Below are 27,302 nucleotides of genomic sequence, written 5' to 3'. Positions count from 1 at the left end.
GATAAGTGAGAGATTAGTCTGACACTGCAAGGAGCTAGATAAAGTGTCAAAAACTTAATCGCCTAGTACTCGTTTCAGTGTATTCTGTATGTGTCCAGCAAAGTTTCAAAAGCTCAACAGGTTTAGTAAGCCTATTAATCTCGTCATCCTGCAAATGTGACCCTTTTCAACATCACATTATCCTCTTTTGTCTCCACCTTAACAAGGTCTCACTCTGGGTGCGTCTCTTTTTGAACTCCCCAAGGGTGTCATATCTCCAAAACTCTTCGCTCACTGGAGGGCGTGGGTGACTTGAGTGCCAGGAAAGCTTTGAATAACAGAAAGAGAGAGAGGGGAGAAATAAAAAGGAAAAAAGCCCCACAAGCCCTCAGTCTTCCAGCAGCAAACAGAAGACACAGGAATAACCATGCCTGAGCCAGTCCCTGAAGGTATGCAGATACTTTTTGTAACATCATACTTCATTGTAATTAGTTTAGAGAGTTTCATTATACTGAGGTGTGTTGACTTGAAAAATATAAATAACAGTAAATTCACACGAATGTTGTAGAAATTAATGGATAATGTGAATTGTTCCCTATATTTTGTTTTCATTTTTTCAGTGTTAAATATATAATCATTACATAGTGCACTAAAACTGAGAAATTTTATTTAAAAAAATAATATATGCGTATTTATTTACACTACACATATCCTATAGGTTGTGAAAAACAAACAAGAGTACTATGAAAGATGGTTTTGTAGTATTTTGTGCAGCATGTCTGCTGTTATGGCAGAAAATACAAGCAGATGACCAAACTTAAATGAGGTGAAAGTGGCTTTGGTATTAATGTTATATATATTACAAAGCGATTGATACAAAATATGATGGAAAATAGCCATCATTTTTTATTGATAAATGAAATAATTCACTATTGATACTACGCATTTGTCAAGGATATTCCCATTTCACCTGTCTGCTTTCTTGTTATCTGTCCATAAAGAAGATTTGAGACGGAGTAAATAATGACGTAGCCAGTTGTTATTACATCACTAGACTGAATATCTTTATGACATCGGAGCACAGATTGCTTTCTTGTTGACTGAACTGGCAAGCTTCCAGCTGCAGCAGCTCCATAAGCAAATACTGCTGGAGCTTTACGTGAGTCCTATATGAAGGTCAGCTTGTGTCACTGTAGCTGACTCACTTCATAGAACATATACACAGTACTTGTTTTCAATGCAGCGTTCAGGGTAAAAAACTGTTGTTGCTATTATATATGATAATCTGCATTCTGGATTATGTAATGCCCAATAGGATAGGGATTTGACATCCTTGATTGCATCATGCCTTCTCATATATAATTGCCTGTTGACCTTCACTACTGTCTTCCCATTCAGTATCACCTTAAATCAACCGACTAAGCTGATAGCAGGCTCAGGTTGCAGACAGTCTCAGTTGCCCTGATAGATCTCTTGGGATAGCCGAGTTTTGTAGGGCAAGATTGTGCTGACGGGTGTTGAGCCTCCCAAACCCTTTCCCCCAAGGGGTCTCCCGCTGACCACATTGTGATAGTGAAAGTCATAGGCTTTGCTGGAGTTGTTCATACATTATTCTTAATTCGACTGTGTAATATTTGATTCTGTTTCCCAGCATCTGTCCTTGCCCTAATCCTTTTAAAGATCTAATCATGGCCCTTTTATTTTTATCCCAGAAACCTAACCAGGCACTGCTGTTATTCACCATATAGAGCCAAAGTGTTATGAATATGATTCCACTTTGCATACTCTGCCTGCACCACCCACTGCTCTGTCATTCCAAGCCAAACTTAACTGCAAAGCTTCAAATACAAAGATCAGATAACCTGGCACTTTTTCGTTTTTAAGCTGTGCTTGGTGCTTCTAGGAAATATTTGACGGAATATATTTTTTAAATACTTTCTCAACTAATACTCTTGTTGAAAAGAATTTTGGTGACATTTTGTACCTAGCGTGCAACACCACTATTTACCCACAAACTGAATTACCTTTCACATTTCCACATTAGTTCAAAGATTTTCTGTGCTACTTCACTTAACAGCACTCAGATCACACCCTCAACTAACAGCTGAAAATACTCTGCAGTAAGCCCTGACCTTTTCTACTTTCATAGAGTTTCACACACCCTGACGTATCGGGTTTTGCCTAACAGTTTTGGAGTCCCGGCTGAGATAAATCATTATGTAATCTGTCATTTTCACCTAAAGAGTTCCTTCTTGGTCTTCAGGTCTGATGCCCTCTTTAATGTGGCACTGCTCCAGAGCAGTCAGTCAAGTGTGTGACAGTTTTCTAGTCAGTGGTTGGAAGCAATGGTATGATCCACGGTCATAATTCCTTTCATCGCTGTGTCCTGATGAAACACGATGAGCGCAAGCTGAATCAACACTGCTCTGTGAAGTTTCTCCAATCCCTCTGCGCTGTTTATCTTCAAAAGGGTTCAAAAACCTCAACTTAAAATGATGAAATGATTAATGTCCACTTGGCGAATGAATACATTTGTCTTTAAGTCACTCTTGATGGCAAAATCTGTGATTTCATAATCCATATAATAAAGTACCACCACTAGAAACCACTGTCACTTCCTCACTGAGTGGCAGAGCTTTCATTAACTGCATATATAACACAATAAGCAGCTTAATCGTCAAAATTTAGCAAGCACATGCAGATATTGTGGCATGAGGCAAGAAAGGTTTTTTTTTTTTATCTTTCCTGGCAGCAGTGCTGAAGCAAGACATCAGAGAACGTGTTTGACTGCCTGGTGCAGGGAAACATCCGGGTTATCCATTTATTATCCATAACCATTCACCACAGTCATTTGGACGACTTCTGCATCAGCTGATGGAGGAATCCAAGCAGTGCATTGATCCAAACTGAATTCAAATAGCAGCAGCAGTGACGGGAAAATTCCCTCTGAAAGTAATACAGTGGCATTCCACAGCTAGCTGTTCAATTTCCAGGCCCCAGAAATCAATTCCTTCAAAGTAAGATGTCCGTGAGTATAGTACAGCTAGCGCAGCCCGTGTTATTGTTTTAACATGTGGCGTCAGGTTTGCGCCACAGACATTGTGCACCAAAATGTCAATAATTGTGTTTGTCATAAGGATAATGTAAGTCTTGTTCTTTTTTTAATATACTTGTATATTAACATCTATCAGCGCATCTTCAAAAGCCTCCTAATTATATGAGTAGCAGAACTGCACATGAAACCACCGAAAGTCTCTGAGGGGACTATTTTGACTGTGAGAAGCAGCTGTTCAGAAGTTCATTACACTGCTTTATCACAGACTTGTTGAAGATGATCAAGATTCTCTCTCCATGTGGACTTACATAGCAGATGCCGGTGCAGATTTACACTCAATGCAGGTCTTAAATCCTCAAACAGGATATATGAAGTATTAAAGCCAAAAGCTCGTTTTTCTCTGAATACTATTTCAATTTATATCTGTTTCCAGCTTCTTCTACTGAAAAAAAATTATCAAGCTGTCTCATTTTTTCCTTTTGTTAGAACAATGTCATATGAGATAATGCAGTTGTAGCATTAAATATAATGTTGTTATGAGGCATGCAGGCATGTATTAGTATTGTATTCTACACATTTAAGATCTTTTAAAAAGAGAAACACAATAAATCATGATTATATTTTCTGTCACAACACCTGTTTTATCCAGAAATTTACAACATGTGGACAGTAAACCACACCAGGTCAAGTTGGAGTGGCTATTCAAGGAAACTTTGTGTAGCTAAGAGAATATGGTATGACTTCAGGGAGGTCATAAGATACCATCCCTGGCCTTTAGCAGCTAGTCCAGTGACCCCCAGCAAGACACTGTGGAAGTCGGGTGTATTATAAGCCTCTATTTCCATTGACAAGTTGCTTTTACCATATTTAGGCTTTAACAATCACATTGGATGTGATTGTTAAAGCTACTTTTTAAAAAGTGGCTACTTTGTATGTAAAATGTATCTTCTTACCGTATGCCATATTTAAAATTTACATTCTGGGATTAGTAGCTTCACTAATAAATAAGATACATGGTAAACGTCATCATTTTGTAGAAAGCCATTACCCTCAGACAAACAGGACCTTTAACCATCGTCAGACTAGGTGTTATTAAAGATGCAAAACAGTAAGTCTACTAAAGATATCGTTTTCCCTGAGAGGAAGGATCCTTTGAAAACAGATAAAGGATTCTTAAATGTAACAGATCACAGTACATTTCTATAACTTCTGAATATATTTTTCTAACCCTTTTCCCCTTTTTGTGTTTTTCAGAGAAACCAGCGGTGGGTAAGTAAACTGCTCCACAACTGACCTTTTGCGTGTCTTACATTATCACATGGTGACATGATTATAGCTCTCACATTTTCACTTTTCACTCATATATCATGTCAACTGCATGTATCAGACAGAGGCAGGCTTCAGCTTATAATGGCGTGTAATCAGTGTCCACTGATATTATTTATTCATAAACTTTTTATCAAGCGAGTGAGCATCTTCATTTTATTCCTGCATGCCTACATGCGACTGTGTGGTCTCTATTTTTATCTTATAGTGTTTGAGAATATTTTATGAAATGCATTATGAAATTGTTGTTTAACCAATGTCTTCAAATTATGTAGCCATACAGAAAGAGCTCTGGCAGAAGTGCTTTGGTTTCCACAAGCCATATTTTAGTGTGGCCATGTGTCTCTAATGTTAGTTTTCCTATGGGACTGTCATGGTTTTATTTTTTATTTTTCTATGTCCAACAAACATCCACTAATTGTAGCCCCAGTGGAGGCCGATGAAGAAGAAGAAGAAGGACAATGACTTTCTTTGCTTCTTTTTTTGAGACTTTTGAGGATTTGTGCATTGTTGATAAGTGACACAGAGTGGGTTTGAGTTGAACTGAGTGTTGAAAAATGCATTTTAACTAATCTGTAAAACTAATTACCTGATGAATACAGAACAAATGGTTTTGCTATTGCTAGATAATGAGTTGAGCAATTACTGAGTCAAGAAGACAGGCCTAAAATTCAATCACATCATGAGACAACAGGAAACTGCTGAATGGAATAATGAAATTGTTGTGCCACTCCCATTTAGTGTGTTTGCGTTTTTTAGCTGGCCTATCACATCTCATCACCAGAGCTAACTACAAGCAGACACTTTAATATTACACTGTGATTATGTAAAATCAAGCTGCCTACAACACGGGACTCATGACGGGGGACATGGACCCGTACAAAGCCGCGTCATATAACGTGCGGAGGGCGGTGAAAGAGGCGAAGCAGCGCTACGGGAGGAAACTAGAGTCACAACTCCAACAGAGTGACTCTAGGAGCCTGTGGCGGGGACTAAGGACAATAACGGACTATAAAACACCAACAACCGGTATGACGAACGCGGCCGTGACTTTGGCAGACGAGCTGAACACTTTCTATGCTCGCTTCGAGGCTGCAGCTAAGGTCTCCAACAATGCTAGTGTTAGCGGCGCTAACGGCTGCAGACAGGAAGATACTGCCAGCACCGGAAACGTGCTCGTCATCTCCGAGCATGAAGTAAGGAGAGCCTTCAAAAGAGTGAACACCAGGAAAGCAGCAGGACCAGACGGCATCCCAGGTCGTATCCTAAGAGACTGCGCATACCAGCTAGCTCCTGTGTTCACTGAGATATTCAACATCTCTTTATCTCAGTCGGTGATCCCCACATGCTTCAAAGAGTCCATCATTGTTCCTGTCCCGAAGAAACCCCACCCTGCTTCTCTCAATGACTATCGCCCTGTAGCCCTCACCTCAGTAGTGATGAAGTGCTTTGAACGCCTGGTCAGAGACTTCATCATTTCTTCACTACCAGACACACTGGACCCACTACAGTTCGCTTACCGTCCAAATCGTTCCACAGACGATGCCATCTCTCATCTCCTCCACACATCACTCACTCACTTGGACACTAGAAGGGGGAATTATGTTAAAATGCTCTTCATAGACTACAGCTCTGCATTTAATACCATAATTCCCTCCACACTCACCACCAAGCTGGAGCATCTGGGACTCAGCTCATCTATGTGTCAGTGGATCTCCAACTTCCTAACTGGCAGACCACAGGCAGTAAGGATGGGCGGACATGTCTCAGCCTCCACCACTCTCAGCACTGGAGCCCCCCAGGGGTGTGTTCTGAGCCCCCTGCTGTACTCTTTGTACACATATGACTGTGTGGCCACTACCAGCTCCACCACCATCATCAAGTTTGCTGACGACACCGTCGTGGTGGGCCTGATCTCTGATAACAACGAGACGGCCTACCTGAAGGAGATTAGGAATCTGGAGAACTGGTGCCAGAGGAACAACCTCCTTCTAAACGTCAGTAAGACAAAGGAGCTGATAGTGGACTTCAGCACTAAGCAGGAGAGGAACTACCAGACCCCCGTCATCAACGAGTGCCCAGTGGAGAGAGTGGACAGCTTCAAATACCTCGGAGTTCACATCACGCAGGACCTGTCATGGTCCTGTCACATCAACACCGTGGTTCGGGAACACCTGGTTCGGGAACAGCACCATGCAGGACAGACGAGCTCTACAGAGGGTTGTGCGGTCAGCTGAGCGCACCATCCGCTCCGAGCTCCCTGACCTGCACTCAATCTACAGCAGGCGGTGCTGGACCAAGGCCAGGAAGATCGTGAAGGACCTCAGCCATCCCAACAACAGACTGTTCTCTCTGTTGAGGTCAGGAAAGCGATTCCGCTCCCTGAAGACCAACACAGAGAGACTGAGGAGGAGCTTCTTCCCGCAGGCGATACGGTCTCTCAATCACACCACCACACAGTACTGACCCACACATATGGTTCTTACACACACACTGGACTTTCTGGACATTGTTTTTGCACAACACTGGTCACTATATTCTTCATTTCCAGTTAATACTTGTACAGCTGCTGTTATTGTGTATATATTTATTTATATTTAGATTTCTTCATACATTCTTATATAGTTCTATATTGTGTATTGTGTATTTTGTTGTACAGTTATTTTATTTTCAACTTTAATTTATATATTTTATCTTATTCTTCCCAGTTAAATTTACCCTTCATTCTAATTTGTGTTGTACAGTTATTTCATTTTTAACCTTAATTTATATTTTATTCCTTCCTAGTTAAATTTACCCTTTTTAATTTTTCATATTTATTTCCTATCTTATTCATAGCCTTTCCTTTTTTGTTTTCTTTAGGTCACGAGCAGTTGTCCAAGCATTTCACTACATATCGTACTGTGTATGACTGTGTACGTGACAAATAAAATTTGAATTTGAATTTGAAATTACACCATGTTATCTGCACATGAATGCAGTGTATGTCAAAGCAACATGCTTGTTTGTTTATATTCATAACCATTCTAATTAGAAATAATCATCGTCTTTACTCCTTCTTTTGCTTTTCCTTTTCAGAACAACTGTTCTTTTCTTTGTTAATATGAATAGTTTTGGATTGTACAGAAATGAACTGTGTGTGTGAAGCAGACAGGACAAGCTGTCTTTGAGGATTTTAACATAGTTCATTGACTGACTGCAACTGGATGCATTTTCCACATCTGTAGACTCTGAGTTCTCACTGTGACCTTTGGTTTGCATTTCACTGCAGGCATGCACTGTATGAGTTTTTGTGAGTTTTTGGTTTTGTTACATTTGCAGCGTTTCCAAATATAACATTTTCCAGGTCTCAACATTTGTTGTTATTAGTTACTTAACCATTATTCATTTTCCCTCTGCCACATCCTGAAGAAGATGTGGTGGTCTATTAGTGTCAGGGAATAATACACTATAAGGACTAAAGTATATCCATTCATCCAGCCATTCCTTTCCTTCCTTTTATGTAATTCAGGGTCACGACACAAAAGCACATACATTATATAATGAAGTATAAAATCAAGGACCTAGGAAGGACATTTCTTACCTCCTGGATAAACCATGATCAACTGTAAATAGTATTATTGCAAAGTCGGGTCGAGTAGGGTCACCGAGTTCTGAGATTGTGCATGAAAGTTTCCATAGCTCTCAGTAGCTCCCGAGCTCCAAATCTCCTCTGCCATGAACATCAGCATAAAAACTGCGCACCAGGAGCTTCCATGCCCTGTAGGTGTAATGTGTAGGTGCCCCAGTGTCTGTCTAATGTACAAAGACATTCTTTTTCACTGCACGTAGTAACTATTTCTAGTGTATATTGGAACTCCAAGTTAATGTCCCTTCATTTTCCTTAGATGCACCTGCTGAAGATGGAGGTAAGGCAGAATCGTGGGAATGAACTGACATGGAGGCACTAAATTTACCTTGAGTGTTATATTTTAATGTATATGCCTGTGGTATCAATTTAATGTCCTCACATATGAGTTCATATGTGACATAATGTGTGAAAATTACAGTATGTGCATGATTCCTTCAGGTTGCAAGTTTGTAGGTTGGTCTCAGGTGATCCTCGCAACTTTTTGTTGTGTATTCTCGAAATGGGCTAAATCTTCTTTTTTTCACAAAGATTTTTCTTCACAGAACTAAGCGATACGTTACCGACTGTAACATATCTGACTGCTGTGCTGTTATGACATGAATAACAGGATTATTCATTTCACATGTTGTGATAATTTTTCTTACCTGACTCTTTTTTTAATACACTTTATATACATATACCTTATAGTATATGTTATGTGTGAAATTAAAGTGGACCTACTATGCTTTACTTTTTGCCTCGGTACATGGTCATGGTTTCAAATACCGAGGTCACCATATGTACATGTAAGCAGAGCTCTCTAAACTGCTCTGCTATTAGATCTGTATGATCAGAATCAGAATCAGAATCAGAATCAGAATACTTTATTGATCCCTGGGGGAAATTATTTTTTGTTACAGTGCTCCATTTTGTCATAGGAAGGAAATACACTGCTCTGGTAGTGAGCACACCAGCTCCCACCTGCTTTTCAAATCTTCTTCTTGCAAGGATGAGTTAAGCATTAGAAAGTTTTCTTAAAGGGAGGAAGGTGTTAAAAAGGGAGGAGCTGCTTCAAACAGAGGGTGACCAATGTGGCTGCACCAAGGCCTAGTTTGAAATGAATGAGGGTTGTTTTGAACCATGAAACATGTGGAGCTACTCTAGAAGAGTTTGAAATAAAGCTGGTAATGAGCACAATAGGTCGACTTTAACCTTAAGCTTTATATGCTAAACATGTGAAACACATGTAGCGAGTAAAACTGCACAGTTTTGTTATTTACATCATTTAAAAGTATGTTTCTGTTTCTATTTTTTAAAAAATTCCATAGTTAATGTGTTTATCTACCTAGCAACTCTGAATGTGTTAATAGGAAAATATTTGAATTTGCATATTCAAGGTGGATTGGATGTTAGCGAATTTTAATGAAAAATGTGACAGTGCATGGTGCTTGTGTTACAGCCATGTTGCTGTGTTGCTTGGTCTCTGTTGCAGCAATAAGTGGTTTTTGTGCAACAATAAGCATTTTTGCTTCATAGCTGCTTTTTTCAGTTTTGTTTGCTTCCTTGTCTGCAGCAGATACAGAAACTGATGGAGATGGTAAGAAAAGAGCAGCATTTTATGTTGATGTGTTTGCTGAAACTATAGTTTTCTAAATCATCTGTTTGAGTGTTAAGATTAATATCAGTGAAATATCGGTATTATGTGCTAGTCAAACTGTCACATAATATATCGTTTAGTGAGCCTGGGTCCAGTTTATTAGATGAAATCATTTGATTACTTCAGTTTGGACAGATTTAATGCTTTTTTTTTAATTTTTGGGGGTTATTTGTTTTCCTAGCATTTGCATGTGCCTCATTCTGTCTGTAAACGCAATTCTGATAAAACTATGTAGGGTTGTAGAGTTGGGTCATGTTAACAGTCAACAAATGTTTTTCTTACATCCACCAAGGCCTTCAAAATAAACTTTATGATTTCTGGATGAAAATTGACAAAAAGCCTTATAACTTGGAAAGTACAAATCTTAAAAGTATTGTCGACAAAATATCATGTAAAGATTTCACCTCTGACCTCTCCTTTAACATCAATAGTTTGATCTGAAGATCAGTCATAATTATGCCATACAGAGCTATTTTATAAAAAATTTCATAAAATGTATTTTTTTCTTTAAGTTTGTTTAAAATTCTACAGCATAGTTATTATCCAAATATTATGTCATATTTGACCTCTGACCTCATTTTGACATTTCACATCTGCCTTTCTTTCAAGCTGCCTTTAAATGTGCTATATCTTTAAAGAAAGTTAGAAATATACTGTAGTATAATATTTGTTTTTATTCACGTCCAATTATTTACAAATTAATATCTATTAGCCATTATGTGCTCCTCCAAAATATTTATATCAAAATACAATATTCCCCTAAAAGAAAACACTGCCTAGAGAGGGAGCTGCATTGTTGGAGGTTTTGTGGTGCTTTTTATTTTTTCAGTTTTACAACATATATTATTAAAACCAGTTGGTTGCATACAAAACTTCTTTGGATTGAAGTTGTTTGTACACAAGGTTCTTGGTCTGCGATGAGACTGTTGTCTGCCAAGACAAAGTATCACTCACTACAGAGCTCATAAAATGTGCATGAAGCTGTTTGACCAAAATTCTGTGGTATGCCACAGAGCTCCTCTTGGGGATTATAAAAAGAGATTCTACTTCTCTCAGTGCTTATCAGCCATAAGTTTTAAAACAATAACCTAATATTGTACAGTTTCCTCCGACCTGTCATGGGATAGACTTAGCAGGACGGATTCAGTTACCTTCAGAGATCCTGAAGGCACTTGAATACCTTGCTCCTGTCAGGTATAGTAGTAAAGTGTGAGGTAGGGTCTTCATAGTTTTGACTTGTTTTCTGGGTTCATCCCACAGATGTTTAATCAAACTGGGAACTATGGAGTTAACACTCAAAACTCCAATGTTTAATTCATGAACAAATTTGAACGTTCTGCTGTATGCAATGTTTGCCTGAAGGTTTGCCACTTCTGTCAGGTAATAACATTACCATAACTTGTTCTACTTTGTCTGCAACAATGTCGATTGACGGGATATGTGATACGAGTCAAACATGTACACGAATGACACATTTTCTCATCAGAACATTGCCCAGAGCGTCACACTACCGCCACGGGCTTAGCTATTTCCCATGGTGCAGGATTCTAACTTGTCTTCCCGAGAGAAACCCAGACAAACAGATGGTTGCTCGTGGTTTTTTCTGTTTTTCACACACTTTTCACTTTGACTCACTTATTAGGTTTAGGCACTAAATGCCACATATTTATCTTTAGGTAACTATTTGGTTAAGGTTAGGAAAAGTTTAAATTCACCCCATCACACTAGATGGGAGTGACAGGCACAAATATTTGTGCATCATCCATCACCTTAAAGGGCACGTTGTGTCTAACTGCATGGTCCAACCTTCACTCTGTAAGTGAACCTTGGGTGCTAGAAGGTTGTCCTTCTCCTGAAGTCATTGGTTACACTTTGTTTGGCAACCCACGACTGGATCCCAGAATGCTGTCATATTGGATATGTTGAAACCCAGTCAGCTTGGCTCCTTTTTATTTTCTCTTTTCTTCTCTGCCAGCAGTATGTCATCCTGATATGTCAGATCATTTGGTGCCTAACTTTTTCTCCCAGTGTTTTTAAAGATGGCTTGTCTGTGTATCTATCTCAGTAGCAGCTTCAGAAAGAGAAAACACTGTAGGCATCCTAGTGTGTGACAGCGTTCTTATGTCATTCATCCATTTCTGTCCCCTACTGGTGGTATCCACTGATGCTACCAGACAACTCACAGACAAATTATTTTGTTTATGTTCTTTCAGCAATTTAGAATTTGTTTCTCCATGTGAAAATTATTGTCTCTCCATCTGTGACCTATGATACCAACCCTCTTGTGCTTCTGTCCCTCAGGCAATTTAAACAATGAGAGTGGAAACACAGCTGTGGTTCGTGTGCGGCACTCATTGGGGCACAATAGCAGCTGTTGCTGTTAACGTGCCAAGTGTCATCTGATGTTATGACACTTTTTATGGTTGCTTCTCAAATTTAACATCATGCTGTATTAGGAAACTGCAAGGAGAGGTCAGGTAGTGAGGTCATCCAAGACATTATCAAACGCAGTTCCTCCAGAGAGCATGTGATCTGCATATAGGCTCATGTGTTGTCAGCTCAAAGGATCTGAGATGTTTGACTAACTAAACTTCGTTAAAGTGTCATAAAGGCTAAATCTAAAAGTGTTGCTACAGCGCTGCAGCTCAGGTTTTACAAGAAAAATTTAAGAGCTCTTGATACAAAGCTGTCCCCATCTGCCTTAGTGATGCCAGAGTGATCAGTTGAACGTCTGCTCTATTTTGACTAACTAGATCAGGGGTGTCAAACTCAAATACACAGTGGGCCAAAATTCAAAACTGGAACAAAGTCGCGGGCTAACGCTAATATTTATTGAAAAACAAAATCTTCCTCCAGGTATAAGAATGAATCTTTTCTTATGGACTCAAACAAGTTTTGCTGAAAAACTGAATATGGAACAAGCAAAGCTTAATACTAAACGATATATATATTAGCTGTATAATACCAGTAGGCCAGCTCTAATAGTAATTTGGTATGGCTTCGCGGGCCTAATGTAATTAGGCTGCGGGCCAAATTTGGCCCGCGGGCCAGAGTTTGACACCTATGAACTAGATGGAGATTGCATGGAATGGTTCTGGAAGGGTGAAGGCCCCAGGGAGCTGAAGGGTGCTAATTCCTTGGTGTACTTTTTCAGACGTGTGCAAAATGTCCAAGACTTGCTGTGCTTAACAGGGAAACACAGCACTTATAAGGGTTTTCCTTTTCCAATTTGAACATCTATGTGTTCTTAGTATGAGGTAAGGTGCAGCATTAGTGGCAACTGAGAAATGTAAACTCTTTCCTGCGGTGTATGTTGTCATATGTTAGGAATATGTTTGGAGTTAAGACTGGCAGACTGGACCTTGGGAGCGATGCCAGTATTACCAGGACGATTGCCAAAGTGTTTCTTTTTTGGACTGTTGGAAATACACAGATGATGGACGTGGAGGTATGCAAAGGAAAGATGAGAAGTCACACACTCTATCAAACGTGTCAAGACTGTTTTGTGTCCTCACAACAAGGCAGCCATGTAGGGAAGGCTGGTTGCTGTGCTGAATCATACCAGAAAGTAGTGGCCTGCCAAGCAAAAAGTGGGCTAGAGAGTCAATATGAGGTCATGAATAATAAATTGGGCACCTCTATAAATTTCCTGTCAAATGTGGCCAGCGGTGGATGTATGACCACAGCTTTTTCCTTTCCTACCATTCATAAGTGTGCATCTCCTCTGATGTCATGAATGCCCATCGCTGAATGTGGAACTCAGCAAGCTACTCCTGCTGTGACAACATTTGCCTAGAGGGAGGAAAGGTACATTGTACTGCAGATGATCCAGACACAGCTCAGCATGGCACATATATAAGAGAAGAAAGGGTAAGCTTAGTGGTAGAGTGTGAGTGGGAAAAACTGGAGCATGAAACAAAGACAAAAAAACCTTGAACATGTGCAAAACCTTCAAAGGGAAACATAAGAACCACTGATCTTAAGCTGTCGGCCATATTTCACCCCAACACTGGGAGTACAGTTTCTCATCATCACCATCGTCCACCACGAATCCACCAAGCCACACCATTCTGGTTAGCAATACAGACAAACGCAGCCAGGATGAAGATAGAAACAGAGGGAATCTGAAGAAATGTACCAAAATCAGCCTAATGTAGAAGCTATGATGTCTATATCAAATTCTAGACTAATTTATCTTAATAATTCAACATAATGTCACTAAAAAATATATTTTTCATCCTCATTAAGTCAGATCTGAGAAGTCTTTTTTTTTTTCAAAGATCAATGTTATTAATATATCAGGCTGAACAACATCATTGACTCAACACTGTGGCATATGGCTGAGTTTGTGCACTGATTTAGTCATGCAGTAATTACTCAGGGCATTTAAATTTAATTTCAAAGAATCATCAAGGGGGTCAAATATCTTTTGTATACAGTCCACATTTTAAATATAGATTTATAGATTTTTAAAATATTTTCAGGTCTGCCGTTTCTTTGATCCCCTGTCCTGGCTACAGAAAGTTTATTCCACTCCTCTGAGTTGAGTTTGCCTTTAATGTATCTCTTAAGAGTCAATTTCTGTGTGGGAAGTGCTTATCATACCAAGGCTGTTTAAAGCCATGCTCACAGGGGTATAATGTGTGGGGGGATTATCATCACTTGGCCAACTGCAGTTTGTTTCGGGGCTCTCATACTAGTAATGGATGTCTGCAAAAAAGTTACTGCCAATTAAAAAAAAAGTATTGGAATCCAACATTCCCTTGGCTGAATTTATTGCAACAAAATTTATACTAAGTTTATACTACGTATTAGATTTATAACTTATAAGAACAGGATATAAAAATAGATTTTTAAGTTAAATCTAAATCACACCTCAATGATTTATTTGGTGAAGTATGTGAGATTAATGTTGTCGTTTGATTCTATTTAAAAGCAGTATATAAATTATAAATTCAAGTTCTTTTAATTTTTGCATTCAACATTTATTCACATTTAACCAAGCGCATTTGATCAACAACACCTGGTTGCTACTTACCATCTTAATTCCCATAGAAGCACTAAGGTGGCGCTTAACAAATTGCTTCTGCATTTTAACTTACTTTTTACAAAAAAGTAAGTTAAAATGCCTTTTTAAATTATTATTTATTTAATTAACAAATTGTGGGACACTATAATATGTCATTAGTTGTATTTAAATAATTTAAGAACCTGATATGGACTGTGTTATTTATAATTATTATTATATAATAATGTCCTAATAGATAAAACCTTAGCATGTGCTTTCTGTGCCACTTGACTGGACATCACTTCTTCTCAGTTGACCGCTGTAACCCACACCTGGATTCTGATCTACCTTTTTTCCCATAAACACTTGAGCTTTTTTTTTTTTTTTTTTTGTAAATACTAAGCAGTTTGAATGTGAATTAAACTCAGTGCTGGCTTGGGATTTTTGTGTAATATTTGTGGGGGGAGGGGGGGGGGTGTTGTTATTCAGGCAGCATGGGGTGTTCTGTTGTTGCTCTGTGTGGGGTAAAGTATCTGATTTGATTGCAGCCTTGGAAATCAGTCCAGCAGAAGTAATCAAGATAATTTCAAATATTAGATTCAATGTTTGATGATTAAACTGATTATTTGAAGCTCAGATCATGACTACTGAGATCATGATCTTATCATTATGAGAGAATGGTTGCATTTTACTGTGTGTTGTTTCGATGCAATGACTCTAAAATAATCATTGTGTAACTGTTGTTTACTTACCTTGAGTTTATACAGACTTATGGTACAGTATAACTTAGAAGTGTTATACTTTCAAATGTGAAAGTGGGATAATTGTTTTTTGTAGCAGACCCTGCACTGGAGGGAGAATGAGGACGATGTGAAAGCACAGTGCAGGACTGTGACAATGCAATGCGTGAAAACGTGATGAAATTCAGATGTGTGCCAGCTATGTGTTGGTCATGCTCAAAGAGGAGATTGTATTCCTGAGTAGCTTCTCATGGCTTCCAAGCCAAGTCTTGGCTGTGATTGTTTAGTAAACTGAATTTATTAGGCACATTTATTTTCCCTGTCAGAAAACAAAGCAGAGAGCTGCACTGTAGAGTAGGACGCAACAAAAGAACCTAATGCCAATTACAAGTGTGCATTGTTTATAGAGTAGCACCTTGAATGCCAAATCTTGGATGATGGTAGAAAAAAGCTGATGCATAAAGGACACCAGGTGCATTTGTTAATAGTTTCGGATTTTTATATAGTGATTGTGTATTTCTGTACGTTTTGCTTGCCTGAACAAGCAGGACACTTCATCTGCTGTTACTGAGCTTGCTCTATCAGCAAGCAAGTGTCCAAAAAGTGCCCCCATCGTGCATGGAAGTATCATTGTTCAGAAACAATGTGACTTATACTGTATGTGTTTTATATGTACTTTAGATCCTCCGTATAAGCAAAGATATATCCAAACCATTCACCGTGTCTCTTGCATTTTGGCATTTTGAACATTATTTTTTGTTGTATGTTATTTTGCAGCACATGTCTTAAATGAATCTATAAAAATGGGCTCCAGATTTTAATGATTTACTGATTTAACAAATCTTTTTTACTCCTTCTTTTCAGAGCCTCAGTCTACTGAGCTCACTGGGCTCTTTGTGGAGAAACCGCCGGATAATGTAGTCGCTGTCGCAGGTTAGATACACAAATGAATGCTTGTGTTATTGCTGTCTCCAGTAATCCGTAATATGCAATCTGAGTATATAATGTCATGTGAATTAACTGTTGCTTGTGAATGGCAGGAACGGATGTCACTTTCATAGCCAAGGTCGACTCCACCAACCTGACAAGAAAACCCACCATGAAATGGTTGAAGGGCAAGTGGCTGGACCTTGGCAGCAAGGCTGGAAAACATTTGCAGTTCAAAGAAACTTACGACAGAAATACTAAAGTGTGTGTCAAAGAGAGACATAGATATTTTTTTTGTACCGTGTTGGCCGATCCTCTTCCTTCAGAAATAGCTAAGAACTAATGAATATTTTCTCCCTAAGATCTATACTTATGAAATGAAGGTCATCAAAGTGGTCCCTGGAGACGCTGGTGGTTACAGGTGTGAAGTGACTTCAAAAGACAAATGTGACAGCTCCACCTTTGAGATCTCTGTTGAGGGTGAGTGAAAACAGACTCGCGCCTGCTAAGGCTGCCACGGATTCTATACATACTGATGTTTTGATCTGATCCAGGAATAATGTGCGTTCTCTGCAACTTCTCTTATTACAGCTGCACATCAGGACGAGCAGGCAGATATTTTGTCTGCCTTCAAGAGAGCGTAAGTGCTCTGGGGTTTGTGTTTCATCTTGTGGAAAATGCATGCATAGACTTTTTAAAATGTTTTTTTCTGTGTATATATGTGTGAACATGTCTCACAGCACATTGGTTTGACAGTATAGTACACTTAATGTTGTGCCATGGCAAAATGCATTATGTGTGTTACAGTTAGTCTGATTCTGTACATGCAGTGACGCTGGAGAGGATGAGGGAGATCTGGATTTCAGCGCTCTGCTCAAAGCTGCTAAGTGAGAATCTTGACATTGTTTTGTTTATCGAGGAGACAGTATGATTTCCTCATTGTATTTTGTGCTTCTTCTGCCCTACCTGTTAAGAAACCCCCTTTTATTTCTCTGCCAGGAAGAAGAAGAAACCTGAAAAAGTAGAACCAGAGATAGATGTGTGGGAACTGCTTAAGAATGCCCACCCAAGCGAGTATGAGAAAATCGCCTTTGAGTATGGCATCACTGACCTGAGGGGCATGCTGAAGCGTCTGAAAAAAATGAAGGCCGAGCCTGTTATACATAGCGAGGGTAAGTCGGGCCAATTAACGGAAGGGAGGGGAAGAAGTGGAGGAGTATTGCAAATATGATTGAGAGGAAAAGGATAGAAAGAAGAAGGCAAGAGGATGGGCACTATGAGGCTGAGCGGGTATGACATACGTGAGTTAATGAGTTAATTTAAGGTTTTTCTCTGTGTGTTTTCAACTACAGCTTTCCTGAAGAAGCTTGAATCTTGCTACTCAGTGGAAAAGGGCAAGAAAATTACCCTGAGGTGTGAAGTGGTGGATCCCAATGTTCAGGTCAAATGGCTGAAGAATGGTCAGGAGATCAAACCCTCAGCCAAGTATGATTAAAAGCATAAACACACACACACACACACCAGTTATCCACACGCATCTTTTTGTGTGCTTTGTACAGGGTACGGCTTAATTAAACAGTAGTGTGTCATATCATCAGATCATCAAGCTTAGATTGACTTGGTGGGCAGTGCTTAAAAATATCAAGCTAAAATTATCTGTGCGACACAGTCAGAAACGATGCTGCCATCAACATGTTTTATTTTTAGGCAGTCATAAGAGGCCTCCCAGTGGGTTAAAGCAAGTCATACTGCCAAGACATCATATGCCCCAAATCCAGAAACTCAAGCAGGACAAAGATCTCTGTTTCCTTAAATGTCCCAATGTGGGAAAAATACTGTATCCTGGCAGAAAACTGTAATATATGTGTTGGCTTTGCTAGACAAAATATGTACCACTGCAACTGTCATAAGATTGATTCAAATCCACATTTTAAAACGGAAGGATCTGATACTATACAGTAGTGGAAATACTTTCAGAGGTGCTTTCTTTTTGATGAAAAAACACTGTCTTTTTAAGGTATATCATGGAGGCGAGCGGCAATGTCAGAACACTCACCATAAATAAGGCAACCCTGGCAGACGATGCTGCATATGAGTGCGTGGTTGGGGAAGACAAGTGTTTCACAGAGGTGTTTGTCAAAGGTGCACTTTCTCTTCTGCTTGTTTGGTAACAGTAGCGATCTGAGAATACAGTAAAGCAGCACGTCTTGTCCCAAAGCATGAAAAGTGAAGTTTCAGTGCTTGGTTCATGAATTGTAAAATCTTCCTCTGTTGTGTTCAGAGCCCCCTGTGACTATCACCAAGCTGATGGATGACTATCACGTGGTTGTGGGAGAAAGAGTGGAGTTTGAGATAGAGGTGTCGGAAGAGGGTGCCCACGTGATGTGGTGAGTGAAATTCACATTATCAGCAATAAAGATTCAGGTTATGTACATATGCTGAAAGTTTTTTAACTTGTTCTTTTTACAAAAGCATTTAAAGCAGGGGTGGGCAACTCCAGGCCTCGAGGGCCGGTGTCCCTGCCGGTTTTAGATGTGTCCTTGAACCAACACAGCTGATTTAAATGGCTAAACTAGCTCCTGCAGTTCTCCAGAGGCCTGGTAATGAACTAATCATGTGATTCAGGTGTGTTGACCCAAGGTGAGATCTAAAACCTGCAGGACACCGGCCCTCGGGGCCTGGAATTGCCCACCCCTGATTTAAAGTCACATGTAGAAAACAATAGTTTTCACAGGACTCCATAAAGTTCTCCAAAAAACGTAAGAACACCATTACCGCGTGCATAAGAGGACAATACACTTGATTAGTTATCAATTAGTCATCAATCAGCAAGTGTGAGCGCTATAAAAGAAAAGATTTGGCAGTTTGGTGATCTGAAGCATTCAGATGTACATTAACACAATGTCACAATCTTCCCAGGAGCAAATGTCTCAGCAAAGTCGCCCCAAAGTTAGTCCATGCAATACTCAAACCTGCAAAAGATGAATCTACAGGCCTCTTTTAGCACCTAAAATGATAAGATTAATGAGAATAAGATTAGAGTAAGATTGAACAAGTGTGGCTTGTTTGGAAGGGTTGCCAGGGGAAAGCCTCTAAAAACAACATGGCAGCACAGCTTAGGTGTAAAAAGTTGCATCTGAATCAGCTACAAGACTTCTGGAACAATGTACACTGTACAAAGGCCAAATTGTAGATGTTTTGCTATAATACACGGGGCCGTGTGTGGCAAAAACTAAACACAGCATATCAGCACAAACACCTCAAACCAACTCTCAAGCACGGTAGTGGAGGGTTAATGATCTGGCTGACCATGAACTCATCTGTATATTAAAGTATTCCTAAGTCAAATGTGAGGTGACTTAGCCCAAATTTGGTCATGCAGCAGGACAATGATTCTAAGAACAGCAGGAAGTGTTGTAATGACTCGGTCAAAGTTCAGACTTCAACCTAAAATGCTGCGCTGGAACCTTAAGAGAAACGTGACCTTCTCATCTTCATATCAGATGAAACTATATTGTAGGAAATCTTGGTTCTGGTCAAAATGTGTGGAGGCTATTTGATCTGCTTGATTCAGGAGATTTTGTCACACATTCAACCAAATGTGTAGATTTTGATATGGAAGTTAGATGGCTTTGAACATCGTCAGTCAACAAAAGCATTTCAAGCTCAAATTCTGAAGTTTATTTCAGTTTGTTTCACTGGAGTTTTTATTTTTGAGATAATTTTGATACAGCGTCGCTAAATTTAATATTGTGTCTTCTTATTTAAAGGTGCATTTTGAAAAACCTAATAAAAAGCACAAAGAGCAAATGAATGAAATTAATTATATTTTTAAAAATGTGGTATACACAGCTAGATTTATATTATCTTGTAAAATCTTGATTAATCTAAAATCATACATTTCCAAAGTCATTTTGCAGTGTGACTTGTAAAGTTAGAGCTGGTTTCACCTTACAGTTTGTTTTTAGAGAGTTTTAGTGACAACTTTTAAAAAATATCTGTTTTATATTAATTTCCAGGTTTTTTGAAGACCAAGAGATTCACAAAGACAAAGATTCAAAATATCGCTTTAAGAAGGATGGAAAGAAGCACACACTTATCATTCATGAAGCTACACTGGATGACATCGGAATGTACCACGCTTGGACAAATGGGGGTCATACCAAAGGAGAACTGGAGGTGGAAGGTACCACATGAAATCATAATAATCTCACGTCTTTATTTTAGTTTTGAGTGAGAGTAAAACATAAACTTTTAGAAAAGCCAAGCTAATAATGATAATATTTTTAGAGCATTCACACATGTGTATCAAAAGGTAATATATATACAGTAGCCAAGGGTTTCTCTCATTTAAACGTTCACTGCAGAAGACTGCTGGCCCAAGGGCTCAGCACCTCTCTTTAAAAACAAAGTAACAACTCATGGCAGTGGGTGTCAAGATGAGTGGATCAGTGGGTGTCCTTATTTCCTCTCCTGCTATACCTACACAGTCTGTCTCCTGCCTGATCTATGCTTTTGTGGCCTTCCTCAGAAAAGGAACTGGAGGTGTTGCAGGACATCGCTGATCTGACAGTCAGGGCAACAGATCAGGCTATGTTCAAGTGTGAAGTGTCTGACGACAAGGTCACAGGAAAGTGGTACAAAGATGGCGTGGAGGTCTTGCCAAGCGAGCGCATCAAAATGACCCACATTGGAAGGTGAAAAGACGATACCAAACGGTTTTGCCTTCATGTGAACAAAGTTGGGGGGTTTTATTGACACAGATGTTTCCATAAAACTACATGATATCTTTTGCACTGCTTGTCTCAGGTTTCACCGACTGGTCATTGATAATGTGAAGCCAGAGGATGCTGGAGACTACACATTTGTACCTGATGGATATGCCCTGTCACTTTCTGCCAAACTGAACTTCTTGGGTGAGAAAGACCGAACAATTACAAAGGTCCTGCTGTGGAAAAATTAGTCACCAGCAGCCTGGATAATACTGTCACCTCTTTTCTCTTTCATAACAGAAATTAAGATCGACTATGTGCCTAGGCAAGGTAGGTACCTGTAATTTACATCTTAATTAAACATCCTGTTTATAGTTCAAACCCAAGACAGCCTACTTGATTGATGACTCTCTTTGAATGCTGTATTTTAACCAGAACCTCCAAAAATCCACCTGGACACCACTGGAAACATGGTCTCCCAAAACACTATCATCGTGGTAGCTGGGAACAAGCTTCGTCTGGATGTGGAGATCACTGGCGAGCCAGCTCCAACTGTTGTCTGGTCCAAAGGAGATAATGTAAGGGCTCCAAAAAATAGCTGCAGTTAACTAAAACTAAACTAGATATATGGACATATAGATTTAGCAAACTTAAAAATGAGATAAAATTGTAAAGGAAATATTCTTAGTTCACTAGCTGGGCCTCATTTTCAGTTTGTCAGCATTTAGGTAGGTAAAGGTGAATGGCTTGGACATGAATTGAGCTGTGGTTTTGGGAAAGCCTCAAAAGGGACTGACAGCGGCTCCTGGGCCTTGCAAGTCCCCATGTACTAAATAGAAGTGAAGAAGTTAAAGAATTGAAAAGGTGAGAGAGGGTGGGGCACGTAAACGAGACGAACAGCTTGAAGAAGGCGTGGTTCTGCTCCTAATAACTAATTGCATAACTTGACAACTTAAATAATAGGACATGTGTGGAAATGAAAACTTTTTAGAATATAATTTAATGATAACATGTGGAGTTATGAGCAGACCTTAGGTGCCATCAGTGTCATACTAAGACAGCTCCCTTCTTCTTATTTTACACTCAACCTAAGTTCAGTCCAAGTGGTCCATTCATGCCCTTCTGGTTTGCACAAGTGCCACCAGCTAACACTCGTTTTAGTTCATGTGCCACCATTTCATCACTAGCAGACTGAAGTGGCAGAACAAGTGGACAGTAAAAAGTGAATAAAAAAGATAAATCTCCCTGCAGTATAAACAATACATTCTTGTAATGGTCACACTTTATGAACTATCCATCCACAAAAAAGATGATGAAAAGTCTGAGATGTCTTCAGAAAAAGAAGTGCAGCTTCATAAATGCGCCATGCCTCAGTTTTTTCCTGCTCTGTCTTCTGTCTTATTACAAAGAAACACTACTGCTGTAACTTTATGAAAAGCACTGGCACAGCTCTTTGGCTTAACCGCCTCACTTCAGTGTGGTACTGCAGGCCCTGAGTAATGTCTTTGGCTGTAAAACAGAGGATGATTCAGACCTCTGGCTTGGATAAAATTAACAGTTCACAGACAGCCCCTTCCCATGATGTGATCCACTCTTAAAGACTTGCAACACAATATTTCCTCGTGCAAAAAACAATGAACAGTCAGAAGATTCTGCCTTCAGCTGGTTTAGATATGTGAGTGGGTTTATTCTGGCCCCGAAGCCTTATGTTTGATACCCCTACTCTAATCTCTATTAGCCCAACTTTAAGTTACAAGTAAACCCTAATTGTTAGGCATGTTTTAACTGCTTTAATATCATGTGTTAGCCAATCACAGACACTGAAGGACGTGTAAGGGTGGAGTCCAGGAAAGACCTCAGCTGCTTTGTCATAGAGGGGGCGGAGAGAGACGATGAGGGCAACTACTCCATCACTGTCGCCAACCCTGCCGGAGAGGACAAGGCTGTGCTGTTTCTGAAGATTGTGGGTAAGTGAAGGTTTTACAGGATAACATCAGCTGGTTTCCCCTCATAGTGGGCAGCAGAAAAGGGATGTTTTTTTGCAAATACCAGTTTGACCTGTCTTCTCTGTTGTATTTAAATAAACTGCAATCTTTTTATCAGATGTGCCCGACCCCCCTGAGAATATCAAGTGCACAGGAGTGGGAGAGGACTGCGCCTCCATTATTTGGGACCCTCCTAAATTTGATGGCGGTGCACCAGTTAAAGGTGGAACATGCATTATATTAATTTGTTTAAGGAAAACAAAATTATTATTCAACCTGTTCATGTAACTGCATTATTACTCCACCAGGTTATCTCATGGAGAGGAAGAAGAAAGGCTCTTCCAGATGGACAAAGCTCAACTTTGACGTGTACGAATCAACCACATACGAGGCTAAGAGGATGATTGAAGGTGTTCTGTATGAGATGAGGGTGTTCGCTATCAACAGCATTGGCATGTCTCAGCCAAGTCTCAGCTCCAAACCGTTCATGCCTATTGGTACGTTTCACAGTCGTCCTTACGTCCTCTTTCTCAGCAACTCCCTGTCCCTCCTTTGCTCAGTGAAGCCAGTCACTGATTCTCTTGAGTCTCCTTTCCTGTCATCCTCAGCCCCAACAAGCGAGCCAACGCGTCTGACAGTCCACGATGTGACAGACAGCACTTGCAGCTTGAAGTGGCTCGCCCCAGAGAAGATTGGAGCTGGGGGCCTCGACGGCTACGTTATTGAATACTGCAAGGAAGGAGGTGATAATGCCGTATATTTACGTGTAATAAATGAAAACAGCTGAATGAATGAAAAAAAGAAAGAGACACAGATCACACTTAGTTTAATTTAATACATGAAGTTTTCTTTTAACGTAGACACTGAGTGGGTGGTGGCAAACCAGGAGCTGTGCGAGAGACAGGGATTTGTGGTGCGCGGCCTCCCGGTGGGAGAGAAGATCAACTTTAGGGTGGTGGCAGTAAACATTGCCGGGCGCAGTCCTCCTGCTATAATGTCACAGCCCGTCACCATCCGTGAGATCGTCGGTGAGTGAGTCAGATTCACAGCCAAATAAAGTGAGCAAGTATAAATGTAAATAGCACATTTGGGTGTAGCATAGTTTTTCTTTGTGTTGACCACAGAGACTCATACTCATACTCATGTTATGATAAGAAGTTTAAACAGGATGTCTGTTTCTTCTTCAGAACATCCAAAGATCCGCCTTCCTCGTGACCTGAGAACAAAGTACATCAGGAAAGTGGGAGAGAAGATCAACCTGACTATCCCCTTCCAGGTTAGAAAGGATGAGTTTCTGTGCACTAATCAGTATAACAATCAGTAACAGTGATATCTTAGTGAGAACCAAATTTAGTTTTTTTCTTATGTTCTAAAAAGCATTAGAATAATAAATTAGGAGCTTACTTTAGAAAACAAAACCTAGTTTTTTAGTTTGTTTGTTTTTTTGTTTTGTGCATCGTTTTAATAATTTGAGTATTGAAAGTATGAAGAAAAAAAAACAACCTGAAGCTACATTTTTTAAGTCATAAAACTTGATTATGTTTTTGCACCACAGGGCAAGCCACGCCCCGTCGCAAACTGGTTCAAGGATGGCAAACCGCTTGACGAGAAGATGGTCAACGTGCGTAACTCAAACGTGGACAGCATTCTGTTCATTCGCTCAGCAGAGAGAGAGCACTCTGGAACATATGAGCTGGTTCTGAAGATTGAGAACATGGAGGACAGGGCCAGCATTAACATCAGGATTGTTGGTATGACTCCCAGGACTCTAGACGACTTAGCCCAACGGCACACGAGATGATGCAATATTCATCAGAGTTTAGAAGCTTACACTAATAAAAGTTTAACCCCAAACAGACAAGCCTGGGCCACCTTTGAATGTGAAGGCGACTGACGTCTGGGGCTTCAATGCAGCACTTGAGTGGGACCCCCCCAAGGATGATGGCAACTGTGATATTTCTGGATACACTATCCAGAAGGCAGACATGAAGACCAAGGTGAGAAAGGGAAATGGGGGTGTTTTCAGTCTTCGTCAGCGCCACAGTCACCTGCCAAGATGTCCAGCGAGGACCTGTATACTACGCAGGACGTTATCTCTCTGAATCATCGCTCATGACTCACTTTACCTGCAGGGACACTGCTTTCTTACTTTATTCACGTTTTTATTTAACTTTGTTGTATCTACTGTGGTTTCAGATTAGTTTCTTTTGGCATGGTCTATTCTATTTTATTGTGCTACATATCATTCTGCTTATTTAAGCTATTTGTTATATACTGTTTAACTTAATTTTTAACTTTTGCAATCAAGGATTATTCCTAACTCCAAGTTAAAATAAAACCTTTTAACAAATGCGGCCTTTCTTTTGTTCTCCACATAGACCGTTTTATCGGCATGCTGCCAAAGCCTGCTCAAGCGTGATTGGTCAACAGAACGTGATATACAAGCAAACCAGAAATCTTGGCCCCTGCCTACAGATTATGCAGACATCTGTTTATATAAACAGTTTATAGCTTAGTGGATTTATGAAGAGCTGCAGGTCTTGCGAGTCTGTTTGACCAACCTGCTTCATGCATTCAAAGCAGAGAGATCACAGCTGACAGGATGAAGTGTGTGCTTTGGCTGCATTCGCACAAAAGCATATTTATTTATGCTTTATGGAGAATTACAGAATAACATGCTATTTATCTGATTCACTGATTTGTTCTGGCCAATCCTGCTTACTCTTGTCGTCTTTGCATCAGAGAAGGAGCCAAATCTGAATCTTGGGTTTGCTAACATTAGCTACCAAATGCTGCTTCTTTTACCTTTAGCAACACTTGGTTTGTTCTCCATGCTAGATTTGTGGGGGATTTTGTGGTTTAATATAATATTATCACTTCTTTTCTCTTTCTAGGAATGGTTCACTGTTTATGAGCACAATAGACGAACAAACTGCACAGTTTCGGATCTGGTCATGGGCAACGAATACATGTTCCGCATCTACAGCGAAAATCTCTGTGGCCTGAGCGAGGAGCCGCGCATGAGCAAGAACACGGCTGTGATTGGCAAAACAGGTATGACAGTGTTTCCAATATTTACATGCAGTTGAACACATATTTAGGCCTAAAATGCTGATTTTAAGTCATCTAAATACATCTGAGTTAGCCAAGTTATAAGTACAGTGTAAGCCATTTATTCCAGTGGTGTTTGGTCTTTAGTTCATTGGTGTATATTCAGTTTATACCAACCATATTATCCTTAATGATTTTCTATTTAATAAATAAGTAAACTTTTGATTTCATATACTCATGCTGCATATAATTCAAAGAAGTACTTTATATTTTTAGTGGCAAAGTTGTATTTTTGTTGTTCTTTTTAAACATGTGAGCTGCATGTTTAAGTTCATACAGTTCATTTCTGATTTTTGCAACCTTTTTTCCCTGATTTACTTCCCACCCTCTTCTGAAGGCTTGGAACTCAAATCAAAGCCCTACAAGGAGAAAGACATGAGCTGCTCTCCCAAGTTTACTCAGCCGCTGGTGGATAGAAGTGTTGTGGCTGGTTACAGCACTGCTATCAGCTGTGCTGTCAAAGGCTTTCCTAAGGTAAAAGCACATGTTAAAAATTGAGTCCACTAATTAGCCAAGAAGTTTTAGCTTTAGCTTTCTTAACTCAGCTTGTTCAAATCTTAGCCTAAGATTGTCTGGATGAAGAACAAGATGATTATTGGGGAGGATCCCAAGTACTTGATGCAGAACAATCAAGGAGTTCTGACCCTCAACATTCGAAAGCCCAGCACCTTCGATGGAGGGAAATACTCTTGCATGGCTGTCAATGAACTGGGCAAGGATGAAGTGGAGTGCACACTTGATGTCCGAGGTAAGAACACTGGGCAACCATCTGAGCGGGTAGAGGAGGACAGATGAAGGAACAGGAGGAACTTTGGTTATTTTAGGACAGGATGAGTCTTGATGGTTCTGCTAAACACTTTACAACAAAACAATGATTGCCATCACACTTGGACTCCAATCTAACAAAAGCTGACAACCACTATCTCTCTTGTTCTTTCACAGTTTACAAAGAGCCAGAGAAGTGAGAAACTGGACAGCAACGAATATGAAATTCAAATTATGAGCCAAACAGTGAATGTAAGCAGTGGACGTCACAATGAGGAGAGCACACTGTCAAGATTGAATCAAATAAAATATAGTGATCCTTGCTGTAAAAGTTGTTTATTCTGATTACATTTTATGTCTGTTAAAAAATTATTTCATGATTATTTATGTATATTGTGTATTCTTTATGAAGGCTCAAATCTGCTCA

At 39.7% G+C, this 27,302-nt stretch overlaps 1 protein-coding gene across 2 annotated transcripts; it reads left to right on the top strand.

Moving 5' to 3' along the window:
- The first annotated feature begins 358 nt into the window (after positions 1-358).
- Positions 359-27,258, top strand: LOC146702976 (myosin-binding protein C, fast-type-like). 2 transcript variants are annotated; one of them, XM_085466060.1, is made up of 29 exons: positions 359-428; positions 4,289-4,303; positions 8,248-8,268; positions 16,240-16,308; positions 16,416-16,564; positions 16,665-16,782; positions 16,894-16,942; positions 17,133-17,189; positions 17,302-17,474; positions 17,655-17,787; positions 18,320-18,444; positions 18,584-18,689; positions 20,322-20,488; positions 20,834-20,999; positions 21,112-21,218; positions 21,315-21,344; positions 21,450-21,592; positions 22,822-22,981; positions 23,118-23,222; positions 23,308-23,496; positions 23,608-23,742; positions 23,860-24,027; positions 24,187-24,275; positions 24,555-24,750; positions 24,857-24,996; positions 25,894-26,053; positions 26,448-26,584; positions 26,672-26,858; positions 27,053-27,258. In XM_085466060.1, exons 1-29 carry the CDS (start codon positions 407-409, stop codon positions 27,073-27,075), a joined length of 3,339 nt encoding a protein of 1,112 aa, XP_085322186.1. In that variant the 5' UTR covers positions 359-406; the 3' UTR covers positions 27,076-27,258. The 2 variants fall into 2 exon arrangements, with proteins under 2 accessions (XP_085322186.1, XP_085322187.1); XM_085466061.1 differs by lacking the exon at positions 8,248-8,268 and having other exon boundaries at positions 360-428.
- The last annotated feature ends 44 nt before the right edge of the window (positions 27,259-27,302 follow it).

This window comes from Copadichromis virginalis, linkage group LG8 (assembly GCF_057382275.1).
Source record: "Copadichromis virginalis isolate Kocher_CV1m ecotype Utaka linkage group LG8, C_Virginalis_male_GT1.1, whole genome shotgun sequence".
Classification (NCBI taxonomy): Eukaryota; Metazoa; Chordata; class Actinopteri; order Cichliformes; family Cichlidae; genus Copadichromis; species Copadichromis virginalis.
Note: the sequence above shows the minus strand (reverse complement) of the source record. Positions and strands in the feature narration are given on the sequence as shown.

What these genes read in the sequence shown, in the direction of transcription:
- LOC146702976 (XM_085466060.1), top strand. Translation starts at nt 407, where the DNA reads ATGCCTGAGCCAGTCCCTGAAG. An exon ending in CTTACGACAGAAATACTAAA is followed by an intron (nt 16,565 to 16,664) that starts GTGTGTGTCAAA and finishes TTTCTCCCTAAG; the next exon opens with ATCTATACTTATGAAATGAA. An exon ending in ACCTGACTATCCCCTTCCAG is followed by an intron (nt 24,276 to 24,554) that starts GTTAGAAAGGAT and finishes TTTGCACCACAG; the next exon opens with GGCAAGCCACGCCCCGTCGC.